The 15477-nt window shown below is 46.5% G+C and overlaps 1 protein-coding gene across 7 annotated transcripts in view; it reads left to right on the forward strand.

The window, feature by feature from the left end:
• CADPS2 (calcium dependent secretion activator 2) overlaps positions 1 to 15477 on the forward strand; it is a 707505-nt gene that overhangs the window by 66222 nt on the left and 625806 nt on the right. For all 7 annotated transcript variants that reach the window (XM_056573788.1, XM_056573791.1, XM_056573793.1 and 4 more), the window contains exon 3: positions 9348 to 9680. In XM_056573788.1, coding sequence (XP_056429763.1) covers positions 9348 to 9680 — 333 coding nt within the window. The remainder of the gene's footprint in view (positions 1 to 9347; positions 9681 to 15477) is intronic.

The following is a 15477-nucleotide window of genomic DNA, read 5'->3' on the forward strand; positions in this document are numbered from 1 at the left end:
GATTAAAAGTCATGATATCCACAGGATGGGAGGTAGGCACCCATAAGGAAACTTGGTTTTTATGCAGAGAAGGATTTTTTTTTTAAAACTGTTTTTATTGCAATGTAAGTGCTCAACACAATAAATACAGACGGAGAGTATCAAAAGCTGGCGGTGAGAAATGCAGGTATCATCCGACGCCATGCCGGAAAAAGGAGGATCAATCATCAGCATGACACGAGCAGATACATCAGCAATGAATCAACTAAAACACAGAAAACATTGAAACCAACCACCATACGGTGGGAACGCAAGAACTATGGAAAGGGAAACAAAGACAAACACAAAGACGATACACTACAAACACAAAACACCACACAAATCCGTCCAGGTCAGGGGGGAAGGGGGAAAAGGAAGAGGGAGATGGGAGAGAAAAGAGAAAAAAGAAGGGAGGGGAACAAGAGAAAATAAGGGGGAAAGAAAAAGAAAGAGGGGAAAGGAGAGAGGGAAACAAAGAAGGGGGGAATATCAGCCTAGGTCAGACGAGAAAAGAGAAATCAAGTAGCCGGGGGAGAAGACTGTGATAGAAGGAGGTCTCTTGCTGCCAAGAACCTGGAGACCGTGTATTGGGCATGGGGGGAGGCACACCAGGTCGCCCATATTTTATAGAACTTGGCAGGGTTCTTACGATGTTTATAAACCAGATACTCATAGTTCACTGAGGTGTTCACGAGGGCTTTCCAACCAGCAACTGTGGGGGTCCTAGAGTCCATCCAACGCAATGCTATGGCCTTGCGTGCAAGGAAAAGAACTTCCCTGAGGAAGATGATCTCAGCTGGCAACCACAGTTCCTCATCAAAAAGACCCAGAAGGCAGTGCCTCGGGAGCATCAGCACTGGTCGTCGAGTTAAGGTATTAAGAAACTGTATCACCTCGGACCAGAATGATGCTATATAATGGCAGGACCACATCATGTGCATAAAGTCAGAGTCAGGATGCCCACAACGGTGGCAAGATGAGTCTGGACGCCTACCCATTTTAGCCAAGCGTATCGGGGTGAGGTACGACTGGTGGAACATGTACAGCTGAATCAGTCGGTTGTTGATAGAAGGGGAGACATACAGATGTGAGGAGAGGGCATCATCCCACTCCTCATCGGTCATGTCAGCTACACAGCTCCTCCAGCGCACCTCAACCGACAGCGGCTCCCCCCCCAAATTAGCATTCAAAAGGGCAGTATATAGAGCCGATATAAGGCCCCGAGGCCCCTGAGTGGTGAACACCCCAATAACCGGGAAGTGAGAGAATGGAGCACTAGACCTAGGGAATTGTACTTGAAAGGCGTGTCTGAGCTGGAGGTATCGGTAAAATGATCGCCTGGGGACAGACTTAACGTCAATAAAGTACTGGAAGTCCCTAAAGGCACTACCGTCATAGACATCACTAATGGAGATCACACCATAGGACCTCCAAAAGTGCGGGTCCAGTTAGTCAGAGAAGTGTGGCAACGTAGGATCATGCCACAGTTGTCGATCCAACAGGTTGTCCGTAAAGACAAATAAACGTTTAGCATAGGTCCAGAGTTTCAGGGCCAGTCTATGCAAAGGAAGCAAAGGGCCCCCCAGGCCAATCCTACCCTCCAAGACGGGCCACAAGTGAGAGAGGTGTAGACTATGGGCGAGTTGATGCTCACTATTGGGGAGGGGGCTGCAAAGAGACCCAGTGTCTAAGATACCCGAGCTGGCCAGCCATGTAATATAACTGTAGGTCGGGTAGTGACATACCTCCCTGAGTTCTAGGTCTTTGCAATGTGGTCAGTTTTAGCTTGGATCTATTACAGCCCCATATAAACAGAGGAAAGAGAGAATGCAGCTGCTGAAAAAAGGAGACTTGTACTATGGCTGAAGCATGCTCTAACAGATAAAGACACTTGGGGAGGACCACCATTTTGATGAGATTAATTCGGCCCGCAACAGAAAGGGGTAGGGCAGCCCAGGTCCGGAATTTGGTACGGATATAGGATAGAAGAGGTAGAATGTTCGTCTGGTGATCCTCCCCAAACCGCCTGTTGATATTGATGCCTAAATATTTGAACTGATCTACGACCCGCAGGCCATGTAAACAATTCCCTACCTGAGAATCTCTGATGGGCATACACACCGACTTGCTCCAATTGATCCTAAGACCCGAATAAACCCCAAAGTTGTCAATGAGGCTGATCCCCAAAGCCAGAGTGCACGCAGGATCAGACATGAATAAGATCATGTCGTCAGCATACAGGCCTACCCTATCCTCCCTCGAGCCAATGCTTATACCAGCGTATCCCGGATGCTGACGGATCCGGAGGGCCAAAGGTTCAATAGCAATAGCAAATAATAGGGGAGAGATAGGGCACCCCTGTCGCGTGCCCCTGCCCAGGGAAAAATAAGGAGAAAGAGCACCGTTGATGGACATACGTGCCCTCGGGAATCTATATAAAAGAGAAATCCATTTTATAAAGTTAGGTCCGAAGCCAAATCTCCGGAGAGTTTCCAGCAGGAAGGACTACTCAACGGAATCGAATGCCTTAGCCGTGTCTAAAGAGGCCAGCGCTCAATCCCTCCCCCCTGTAGCACCTATTTGGGTGAGTGTCTGGACCCTCCTGATGTTATCAGATGTGGACCTCCCAGGCATAAAGCCTGATTGATCTGCATCAATGATTTCCAAAATAACTCGATTCAGCCGAAGGGAGAGTATTTTAGCGAGCAACTTATAATCTAAATTGAGGAGGGAAATGGGTCTGTATGAGGAACATTCTAAGGGATCCTTATCCGGCTTCAAAATGACCACTATAGTAGCATCATAAAAGGACTCGGGCAACACGTCAGAGGCAAACGCGTAGTTATACATGGCCAGCAATACCGGAGCCAGCTGCTCCTTGTATTGCTGGTAAACCTCCACTGGAATGCCATCAGGGCCCGGCGACTTACCTCTCGCCAGGGCACCCAAGGCATCTTCCAATTCCTCTATAGTCAACTCCGACTCCAGAGAGGAAGCACTGACAGCGGACAGTCGAGGGAATGTGATGTCGTCCAGGTAGTCAGACAGTTCCCATGAGGAGTAGGTGGCCTGAGAGGTGTATAAATCAGAGTAGAAGGAGACAAATCTGTCAGAGATCTGGGAAGTAGTGGTCAACACAGTCCCATCCACCGAATGGACCTGTAGTACCGTCTGAGACTGGGCGTTCTGGTGAATAAGGTGGGCCAGTCTACTGGACTGATTTCCCATCTCAAAGGCCTTCTGTTGGGTAAAAAAAAGCTTACGAGCCGCTTTCTCCTGCAGACAATGTAAGTACTGTCGCCCCGCCTGTAGCCATACAGTTTTATTGTCATCGGTCGGGTCAGTGATATAAGTCCTCTCCAGGTCAGCACAACGGTCCCCCAGCTCAGACTCCTCCCTCATCGCCTCCCTCTTAATATAAGATATGGCCGACTGTAAACACCCCCGTAGGAATGCTTTAGTGGTTTCCCACACTAAGATGCGGTCGTCAACCCCATTATGATCTACAAAGAACATGGAGAGTTGAACATGAGGGCCAAATAAGGACAACCAATAAGGATTTAATTTCCAGCTTCGGATATTAGAAGGGCCAGGGGTCTGCAGGGTCAGCAGGAGAGGGGAATGATCGGAGACCCCCCTAGTGACATATGCTACAGCCTGGACCATAGGGAGTACAAGCGGGTTACCCAACACCATATCTATGCGCGAAAGGGAGTTGCCACTAGCAGCCTGATAGGAATATACACGGGCATGGGGATGTAAATGCCGAAAGGTGTCCCTCCAACCTAATTCCTGAACCAGGGCACTCAGCGGAGTCGGGGAAGAGGAAGGAACAATGCCAACCCCTCTCCTATCCAAAGCCGTGTCCAACACATTATTGAAGTCACCCATGCAGAGAACTCTAGCCCCTGGAAAAGAGGCAGCGAAAACTGCAGCTTGGTGTAGAACCTCCAGGGCACCAGGAGGAGGGACATAAATACCCAAGAGGACATAGGGGGAATTGTCAATAAGTGAGAAAATGAACACATACCTGCCCTCAGAGTGTGCCTCGCCTCCCACCTCAGGGATTTGTGTATCATAAGAGACTCCCCTGGAATGTGAGGTGTGGCAAGAGTGTAGCGTCCATTGCACCCAGGGCCTAGACAACCACCGAGTGTTAGGGGCAATCAAGTGCGTCTCCTGCAAACAAACCACAGTTGGTTGGTACTTGCGTATAGTGGCATACACCAGAGATCGCTTACGAGGACAGCCAAGACCCCTCACATTCCACGAAAGGTACTTAACATTCGCCATGTGGAGAGAGTGAAGCTGAAATGAAAGGAATGGTGAGAGAAGAGAAACAGGGGTAAAACGAGTACCCGATGTGTAAGTAGAAGAGGGGGCAGGTAGGGGGATGACAGAAGGGGGTAAAAGAGCAGGGAAACCACAGAGAAGGAGCGAAGGAAAGAGGGAAGAAGGGCAGGCAGCCCGACCGGGACGTACACAAAACGAAACAGACACAAAACACTAGACAAAGACAAAACAAGAGGGTCATAAACAGATGCAACATGCATAAGGCCATTAGCCTAAGGCCCAGAAGAGATGTATAATACGGGGGTTAACCGTGTTAATCAAGGTCGCAGGGAAAAGAGACCTCACGATCTGCCGTCAGGGACAAACAGCAGTGCCATCAAATAACTAGGGTACATAAACAAAAGGAAATACGGGTGGGCTATAATCCGGGCAATATACCGCACAGTATAGTGAGTATGAGCAGTGCAGAACAACATGCAGTCCTGAGGTATCAACCGGACTTCAAGTCCCATCAGCAGAGCAGTAACAGGTCGTCAGAACTGCTTTAGTCACAGGTGTATGGCAACATTCACCAGTGGAGTACCAGGTCCCCTATGGGGAAGTCCAGCGTAGGGGAAAGGGATAAACGGTACAGGGTGGATGCAGGATCCGTTGGGCACAGGGCAGCGTGAGGAAGGGGTCTGCATGGGTCCGGCATGAGAGGGAACATACAGTTACTGAGGGGCAGTCCATGGGGGGGGGGGTAGGACAGCGAGGTCGGGTGGGGTATCCAGGTGGGGTATGCAGGTACAGAGGGCGAAAGTCCACGGGTGAAGGTGGCAGTTGGGTGCATCCCAGAATGTATATGCACATGGGGGAGTAGGCCATGAGTGGACCGGGAGATGGGTACAGGGGCACACCAGGGGACCCAGAAGCAAAGTCACTGTAGACAGCAGTACTCACAGTTCATTGGCAGTTCGGGAGTACCAGACAGAGCAATAGACGGCAGGGCCCAGCCGGGCCCAGATGGCGCGCAAGACCTCAGCGCCTCACATTGCGCCTCCTTGAGGCCCACTCGTCAGCCTCCTGTGGGGTAATGAAGAAGATGGCCCTCTCACCGTCCACGACCCTCAGTCGGGCTGGGTACACCATAGAATAAGGGATCGCCATGTCTCTCAGCTTCCGCTTCACCGCTCGGAAGGTGGCACGCTTCTTCTGCAGGTCCTGGGAGAAGTCAGGGAATATCGACACCGGAGATCCATTGAAGGTAAGCTCTGGCAGACGACGGAGCAGTCGTAAGGCGATGTCCCGGTCATTACAGTTCAGCATCCTGGCTAGAAGCGGCCTCGGCGGGGCCCCTGGCCGGAGGGGGCGAGTCGGGACCCAGTGTGCTCTCTCCACCGCGAATGTGGTAGTCAGGCAACAGCTCCCGCAGCCACTTTTCAACGAAGGAGCCGGGGTCCTGACCTTCAGAGTGTTCCGGTAGGCCAACAATCCGGAGGTTGTTCCTCCGCAACCGGTTCTCCAGGTCGTCTGCCTTCTCTTTCCATTGCGACGCAGTGCACTCCAGGTCTGATATCGCAGCAGGTAAGGGCGCCACCGAGTCCTCGACTGAGGAGATACGATATTCAGCCTGTCTCACCCTGTCCCGGAGGTTGTGCAGGTCCTGCCTGATTAGGCCAATATCAATCTTCACTTCTTCCAACATACTAGTCAGGGAAGTTTTGCACATGGTAATGGCAGCCAGAAGTTGCGCAGACACCTCACTTAGGGTCACCTCCCCTGGGACAGCGGCCAGTGTAGAGGGAGTCTCCGGGCGGGAGTCAGCGACCGGCTCAGCAGGAGCGGAGGAAGAGGGCCCGGCGCCATCTTGGTCATGGCCGCGCGCGAAACCCTGCAACTTCGCGGCTGCCGCCACACCGCTCTTATTAGCTGGCATGATGGACCCCACCGATCCACTGCGGTTCCGAAGTCTCTGAGGCAAAGTTCTGAGGTCCAGGATGAAGACAGGATGCTAAACAACACGGTTCAGAGCGGAGCTAGTTCACCATGCGTCCGTTCGGCTCAGCGTCTAGGCCACTCCCCCCCCCCCCCCCCCCCCCCCATGCAGAGAAGGATTTGATACTTTGCAATGCATTGGGTATTGAATTAAAGGGGTACTCCGGTGAAAAACTTTTTTTTTTTTTTTTTTTTTTTTTTTTTTAAATCAACTGGTGCCAGAAAGTTAAACAGATTTGTAAATTACTTCTATTAAAAAATCTTAATCCTTCCTGTACTTATTAGCTGCTGAATACTACAGTGGAAATTATTTTCCGTTTGGAACACAGAGCTGTCTGCTGACATCATGAGCACAGTGCTCTCTGCTGACATCTCTGTCCATTTTAGGTACTGTCCAAGGTAAAAGGAAATCCCCATAGCAAACATATGCTGTTCTGGACAGTTCATAAAATGGACAGAGATGTCAGCAGAGAGCACTGTGCTCGTGATGTCAGCAGACAGTTCTGTGTCTCAAAAAGAAAAGAATTTCCGCTGTAGAATTCAGCAGCTAATAAGTACAGGAAGGATTAAGATTTTTTAATAAAAGTAATTTACAAATCTTATATATAGCAAAGGAGAAAATTTCCTGCACTGCTAGATGTACACCTGTTTTCTTAAATATGTCGACGTCTGACCGCACTGGCGTCCCACGAGGCTACTGACTGCATATACACGGGGGTGCTGGTAGAGGTGCACAAATCGCTGTTGCAATATAGTAATGTGAGAAAAAAACGCACTCACCCGTTTTTCTGTGCAGAAGGTAGTTTATTTTCTTAAGGTGAAAAATTGTCCATGGAACACAGCTACCGCAGGTCGGCTAAGACTCTCGGAGGCGCTCCAGTCGGTGTGACAGCTGTTTCACAGGTCTCAGCCCGCTTCGTCAGACCACCTGACGAAGCGGGCTGAGACCCGTGAAACAACTGTCACACAGACTAGAGCACCTCCGAGAGGCTTAGCCGACCTGCGGTAGCTGTGTTCCATGGACAATTTGTCACCTTAAGAAAATAAACTACCTTCTGCACAGCAAAACGGGTGATTGCGGTTTTTTCTCACATTACTAATTTACAAATCTGTTTAACTTTCTGGCACCAGTTGATTAAAAAAAATAAAAAGTTTTTCCCCGGAGTACCCCTTTAAGTCATAGGTTTTTACATTAGTGGTTTAGAATAGTTCTAAAAATATTGCTGCTTCATTAATAGCAGTTTCTGAGTAGCAGGATGCTTTCCTGGTATACAAATGTGTCCTTTTGCACAATGGAGGCAGGAGTCGACTTCTCAGCTTCCCTGCCTCCTTCCTTCTTGCTCTCGTATGTCCGCCCATCTTTTGCATATTCATAAATCTTTACTTTTACAGCCTAATGACATGAGAGCCAGTGCAAACGTGAGCGCTTTGTTAGAATACCAGAACACTTATGTGGGCATAGGCTGCGCCTGCACTCGGGCACAGGCTCTCATGTGAGAGTGAAGCTTTATGCATATGCAGAAGATGGGCGGGCATATAAGAGTAGGAAGAAGGGGGGGGGGGGGGGGGGGAATAGCTCTGAAAGCCCCCACCTCCATTGCGCAAAGAGACATATTTGCATACTAGCAACTTCACTTTACCCATGTTCACTTGCACTATATTCCGGTGTATTGATTTTAGTGTTGGTGAAACTACTACAGTGTCATGTTAAAATAAACACTATAAACCAAAAAATAATTGTCTGTAGACTTTTCAATTTGCTGACCACAGCATTTTTATTTGTAGTGTTTAAAAATAAATAAAAAAAAAAAACATTTAAAAACGGGTGCAACTGAACATAATTTTTCAAACCATATATGGGTTAAAATTTGTACACACATTTGGATACAATTTAGTACGGTTTTAGGAATCCGATCTTCATCAAAAACCTGATACCGGAAATGTATTGCGAAAAATGTGGTGTGAATGCAGCCTTAAATGGAATCTGTCAGCTCTAGATCATGCTTGGAGTTTGAGTGTCAAGAAGGTTGGGTTGAGCTGGCACATAATTCATGCCTCTTTTTTTCCCTCACCTATCCCTGCTCTGCATCATTGATGTACATGGCTTACTGCCAGAAGCCAAGCAGGTCGGGGAGATAGGAGGCATGCATGCTGCAGCTTATCACAGCATCCTTGACCCTAAGCATGATCTAGAGCTGTCAGATTTCCTTTAGACTAGGGTTACCTTAGATTAAAAAGGAATATGGAGTGAAGTATAAACTAGTGGCAGAGATGCTGCCTGCAATGGTGTATCATTTACATCTTATGTAGCCGTTTTCCTGATATATTGGAGAAAGCAGGCCATGCTTTGCTGCTGTCCTTGCCCACTGTGTGCAGATTGACAGCTATGTGCCTGTACACAGTATGGGCCGACAACTTCCAATTGGTGGCTGGTGGGCAAAAGGAGTTGGATCCTTATGAATATCAAGGACTGTCAATTGCATACATATAACAGTAAGGACAACTTCCCTGCATTTGTTGCTCTTGATGTCAACAAGATATCGGAGGAACAGCTGCCTTACAATATATAAATGATACCCTTTTGTAATATTCATCTGTCATTAGTTTATGCTGTCCCTAGTCCAGCATAAATCTACTGACTGGATCTCTTTTTTTAAAGGAGTTATCCAGTAAAATTATTTAAATTGTTACTGTCCCCAGCTTGCCAAAAAAATTAATAAATAAACATTGTAACTCACCTGCTGCTCCCTTCTAGCTCCTGGATAAAGGTGCCCCATTTACAGACAGTCTCTGCTAACAATCTGCTTCACCGGAGTCAGCTGGAGCTGTAGACGTGAAGTTAGTGTTGCTCTGCCAATCAGTTTGCGCAGCAATATCCTGCCTCTGCCTGTAATTGGCAAGTGACAATGTCAGTTCCCTTGACTCACGCCCCTCAATGCAAGTCTAAATGTTCCGAACGCTGGCCAGTGGAGTACCCCTTTAAGGATTGCAAACAAATGATGTCATCATGGTGTGAAATAAGGTTCTCCAACTAATGTTGTTTTACTACTCTGTAACAGGTTTTCTTGAAAAGTGATCGTGTGGCGAGAATGGTGCACTGTGGAGGATGCTCCTCAAATGATTTCAGGGAAGTTTTTAAAAAGAACATTGAAAAAAGAGTACGAAGTTTACCAGAGATTGATGGATTAAGCAAAGAAACTGTTTTAAGTTCATGGATTGCTAAATATGATGCCATTTATAGAGGGGAGGAAGATCTACGAAAACAGCCAAACAGGATGGCTCTTAGTGCTGTGTCAGAACTTATACTTAGCAAAGAACAACTTTATGAAATGTTTCAACAGATATTGGGAATCAAAAAATTGGAGCATCAGTTGCTGTACAATGCTTGCCAGGTAAGTTTAAGCAGAGCTTGTGATTCTTTTTCCCATACATGTTAAAGCGCAACTGTCATGAGATTTTAGCCCCCCAGACTTCTACAATGTTGTTACAGATGTCAATAATATGAGTGTAACCATACCTTTATGGGTTTTCCTCCTTCTTTCATAACTTACTAGCTGAGTACCCGGCGTTGCCCGTTTTTATCTTCCTAATCCTTGTTGTGGAGGAAAATCAACAGAGAAAGCTTTTGACTTCATATCCCGTCCTCCTATCCCGTCCTCCTATCCCGTCCTCCTATCCCGTCCTCCTATCCCGTCCTCCTATCCCGTCCTCCTATCCCGTCCTCCTATCCCGTCCTCCTATCCCGTCCTCCTATCCCGACCTCCTATCCCGTCCTCCTATCCCGACCTCCTATCCCGACCTCCTATCCCGTCCTCCTATCCTGACCTCCCATATGTGTACCAGGTATTGAAATATCTCCAGCCGTACAGAAGTTATGTGGGAACATACAGTTTCCATTGATTTGCATGGAACTTTAAACAAAAACCCCACCCTCACAAATGGGGGTAGTTAAGGGTTACATTAACTATCCTATATTTTAAGTGGACATATAAGTAACATGTGGCCAAGTATTATCGAAATATTTGCAGCCGTTTGGAAGTTATGCTGTAACACATTTCCCATTGACTTGTATGGGACTTTAAAAATAAACCCTGACCCTTGCAATTGGGGGTGGGTAAGGGTTAAATCACCTGTCCTATGTTTGTTGTTGACATATAAGGAACATTTGTGCCAAGTATCATGTTAATATCTTTAGCAGTTTGGACGTGGAACACACACACACACACACACACACACACACACACAGGGATATTTATCAAATGATTTAGACTGGTTTTTCCTGTCTGAATTTGTCGCACAGAAAGTCGCAGTCTAAATACGTGTGACTTTTCTGCGACCTTTGCTTTAGAGGATTTTTAGAACATGATGCATTCTAGTCTATTTTAGACAGAAAAATGCATTGTTGCTGAATTTATCAGAAGCGACTTTTCAGCGGCAAGTCGCATCGGCTGAAATTACGCCGAAGTGTCAGACCATGCTGGAGCAGGCTTAAATACAGTCTAAAGCATAGATCCCGAAGTCTGTGCACAGAATTTATCAAGAGTCTTGCACCTTTTGATAAATTAGGCGCACAATAGACCGGCCTAACGCTCTGTAGGTTGGTCTATATTGGTGCAGGACATAGACAGCTTTGATAAATATCCCCCACTGAGTATTATTTATATATATATATATATATATATATCTATCTATCTATCTCTAAAATACATTTATCCAGCGATCTGGCACAGTCAGATAGGCGTGGCTTAGGGTTCGCAAAGACCCGCCGCCGCCACGCCTATCCTCTCCTTTCAGCGCTGGTATCGCTGTGTAGTAAGACACAGCGCATGCGCACGCCACCACCCTGCATTGACAGAGCGAGCGCTTGCTCCCGCTGCCTATCCGCTCCCTTCGCAGGTGCAGTACTAGAGGAAGGGAGGGGCGCATGCACTGTGTCATACTATACAGCGATCCCAGCGCTGAAAGGAGAAGATAGGCGTGGCGGGGCTTTGCGAACCCCAAGCCACGCCTATCTGACTGTGTCAGACCGCTGGATAAATGTATTTTATAAGTTATAAAAGGAGGAGGAAAACCCATAAAGGTATGGTAACACATGTTATGGACATCTGTAACAACATTGTAGTAGTCTGGGGGGCTAAAAACTCATGATAGTTGCACTTTAAATTGTAGTGTATTAGCTGCCAGTAGTGGTCTAAACCTTTATTTCATTAAGAGCAATGTAATTTTAAAAGGTCAACCGCTTTTTTCCAACCTGACAGCACCAAAGTGATAAGACAGGGGAGGGGAAGTCATAGTGTGACCATGATAAAAGTAAAAAATAGGTGACGTGCTGTATAAGTTTAGCATAGAATAGCAAACATAGTACTAAGATTGTTCCAAAATTTGCAGCTTGGCTATCCAGCCAATGTTCTCAAGTTTTAAAGAAGTTATCAGGGCACCATTGAGCTGTATAATTAGTATCATGCAAGTTAAAGAACAAGAGGCCACTCTCAACTACTGTACTCCAGGAACTTTATTTTCTGTGTAGTTACAGCGGCTGTTTCACACCAGTGTGGTGATACTTCAGACTTGTCTAACCACAGCTATTTGTGAACAGCTCTTAGTCCAGTACTGCTGGCGTTTTTACTGCACAGAAAATAAAGTTCCTGGAGCACAGTAGCCGTGAGTGGACTCTCATTCTTCATTTTGCATGATACCAATGTTTGCTACTTTGCTATTTAACCCCTTCCCGCTATAGGACGTATGCATACGACATGTTCGTGCGCTAGGACGTATGCATACATCCTGACTATCTCATGCTCTGCCGCGCACAGCTCAGGAGATTGGTGGTGGCTGACCTGGCTGACAATCACAGCCGGGGTCCTGCCGCAGCTGCCGGGGCCGCAATCACGATGGTCCCTGCAGCATTAACCCCAAAGATGCTGTGATCAATCCTGGTGTTGACAGGGGGATGGGGTTCACCAACTACGGCACCGCAAAACAGTCGCGTTGGTTGCTATGGCAGCAGGAGGTCAGATGATGACCTCCTGTCTGCCTGCTATGGAAACCTGTGAGATCCAGCCAGAGGCTGGATCGCACAGGCTGTAGTGTGTGCAGCTCATCAGGCCATACTGTGCTTCAGTACAAATGTATTGTATCATAGTTTAATCTGTAAAAAAAGTGGAAAAAAAAATTAATAAAAGGTTCTTCGATAAGAGTATGAAGTGTAAAAAAATTAATTAAATAAAAATATTCCCCTTTCCCAATAAAAGCCTTGTGTTATCATAAAAAAACACAAATCATATACATACTAGGTATTGCCACGTCCATGATGACGTGTACTATAAAGCAATAATATAAATTATCCCGCATGGTGAACACAGTTAAATGCAAAATTCGCTAATTTTGGTGCTAATAGCGGAATAAAAAAGATCAAAAGATAGCATATATCACAAAGATGATACCAATAAAAAGTACAGCTTGTTCCGCAAAAAATTAAAGTTACGGCTGTGGGAAAATTACACAAAAAAGGGGAAAAAAGGAATTTTGCTCAGAAAAGGAAAGCACATAAAAAGCTATATATAATTGGTATTGCCATAATCATACAATACAGGAATATGGGTGCACTACTGTAGTAGATGTATACAATGACATTGGCTATCCCTCAACACTGATGTTAAAATTGAGACATTCGCCAGTATATCCTTGTATGAAGGACATACCAGAGCCCACACATAAACGCCAAGGTGTCTCAAATGGCATGGGACCTAACGCTAAACCTACTTGTGTGTGATGAGCAAAACGGGCCAGTGGGCAATTATGGCAGCATTTGGTCGACTCATAGCGTCCTCCCAGGTGCCCTCCAGCGTGGCTACAAGCACACACAAACAATGGGAGGAGAGGCAAGCTGAAAGTCCCACCTAAGTTGGCTAATATAGGTGCATGGCCTCACAGGTGCTACCCTAATGCTGCCTGGAAGATATTCAAGGCGCATTAACATATGGAGTTTACACACCTCCAAGTATATATTAAACAAACAACAAAAAACGTGGTCTCAAATGGCTGGAGGTGCTCAACCCCAAATGCGGTTGTGCATTTATACTGGGGGAGCAGATCCTGCCCTTGTAGTCCGTTGCTAGGGGCGATCCCCAGCATAAAAATGCATACAATGGAGGATGCCTGCAGCGGACTACAAGTGACACAATAGAATCCTACACCAGATAGACGGTGTGTAACAATTAGAATAATACAATACAGGAATATGGGTGCACTACTGTGGTAGATGTATACAATGACATTGGCTATCCCTCAACACTGATGTTAAAATTGAGACATTTGCCAGTGTATCCTTATATGAAGGACACACCAGAGCCCGCACACCAACGCCAAGGTTTCTAGGGTAGCACCTGTGAGGCCATGCACCTATATTAGCCAACTTAGATGGGACTTGCTGCTCTCTCCTCCCATTGTTTGTGTGTGCTTGTAGCCACACTGGAGGGTACCTGCACAATCACATAAATGCACAATCACATTTGGGGTTGAGCACCTCCAGCCATTTGAGACCACGTTTTTTTGTTGTTTATTGCTATAATCGTACCAACCCACAGAATAAATATAACATCACTTTTACCGCACAGTGAACACCATAAAAAAAAAAAAAAATTTCATTAAAAAATTCTGCATTTGTCAACAAAAATGTACCACGAAAAAAATTCTCCGAATCACTCACCTCAGAAAAAGCGTTCTAAAGCATTTAAAGAGACACATGTCAAATTATTTTAAAAAAAAAGAGCCTGGTCATTAAGGTAAAAAAAATGGGTCTGTCCTTAAGGGGTTAAGATTGAGCATCCCGCAAGTCTCCTGGTCCTACTCGTTGGGATATACTTGCCTTGGGGTATATATACTGCAGGGGCTGGTACCTGCAAGTGAGGTTGTGCCGACCTCTGTTTCTTTTTTGAACTCAGCTGTATAATTAGGCTTGTGCATAGTGGTGGTATCAAAGATTTTACCCCTGTTTTGTGTGTATTTTTTTGCGCAAAATTTAGCGCAAGCCCTTTTTTTTGCGCACGTTTTGGTAGAGCATATCCTCCAGATGTGGCTGAATCAGGGTACCTTGGAGTGACATCTATAGTACACATGGATTTATTACCTGCGTTCTTTTCCTTTGCACCAAAAATTTTGACGCAAGTGCGTCTTTTTCCCCAGGCGGTCCCGGGGGTGGTGCTTCCTCGCGGTGAGTTTGCAGCAGGGCGGCATCTTCATTGGCAGCAGTGAGATCGCCGTAAAGCGATCTCACTGCTGCCTCTGGGAGTTTCAAAACTGCAACTCCCAGCATGCCCAGACAGCCTTTGGCTTTCTGGGCATGCTGGGAGTTGTAGTTTTGCAACATCTGGAGGGCCACAGTTTGGAGACCACTGTATAATAGTCTCCAATCTGTGCTCTTCCAGATGTTCCAAAATTACAAATCTCAGCATGCCCACTCTGTCGAGGCATGCTGGGAGTTGTAGTTCTGTAACATCTGGAAGACCACAGATTGGAGACCATTATACAGTGGTCTACAAACTGTGGACCTCCAGCTGTTGCAAAACTACAACTCCCAGCATGCCCAGACTGCCCAAGCATGCTGGGAGTTGTAGTTCGTCAACATCTGACCCTTCAGATATTGCCGAAATACAACTTCCAGCATGTCTGGCCATGCTGGGAATTCTAGTTTTGCAACAGCTGGAGGCACACTAGTTGGGAAACATTGTTCGTTTCCTAACTCTTTTTCCCAACCCGTGTGCCTGTTTCCAAAATGGAGCCTCCAGCTGTTGCAAAACAACAACTCCCAGTATTGCCGGACAGCCATTGACTGTTCAGGCATGTTGGGAGTTTTGCAACAGCTGGAGGCACCCTGCTTGGGAAACACTGGCATAGAATACCCCTATGTCCACCCCTATGCAAAACCCTAATTTAGGCCTTAAATGCGCATGGCGCTCTCACTTCGGAGCCCTGTCGTATTTAAAGGCAACATTTTAGGGTCACATATGGGGTATCGCCGTACTCGGGAGAAATTTACAGATTTTTTTTTTTTTTTGGGGGGGGGGGGGGGGGGGGGGGGGTGTATTTTCTCCTTTTACCCATTATGAAAAGGAGCAGTTGGAGTCTACACCAGTATGTTAGTGTATAAAAATAAAATTATTTACACTGACATGCTGGTGTTGCCGCATA

Source organism: Hyla sarda, chromosome 4 (assembly GCF_029499605.1).
Source record: "Hyla sarda isolate aHylSar1 chromosome 4, aHylSar1.hap1, whole genome shotgun sequence".
Classification (NCBI taxonomy): Eukaryota; Metazoa; Chordata; class Amphibia; order Anura; family Hylidae; genus Hyla; species Hyla sarda.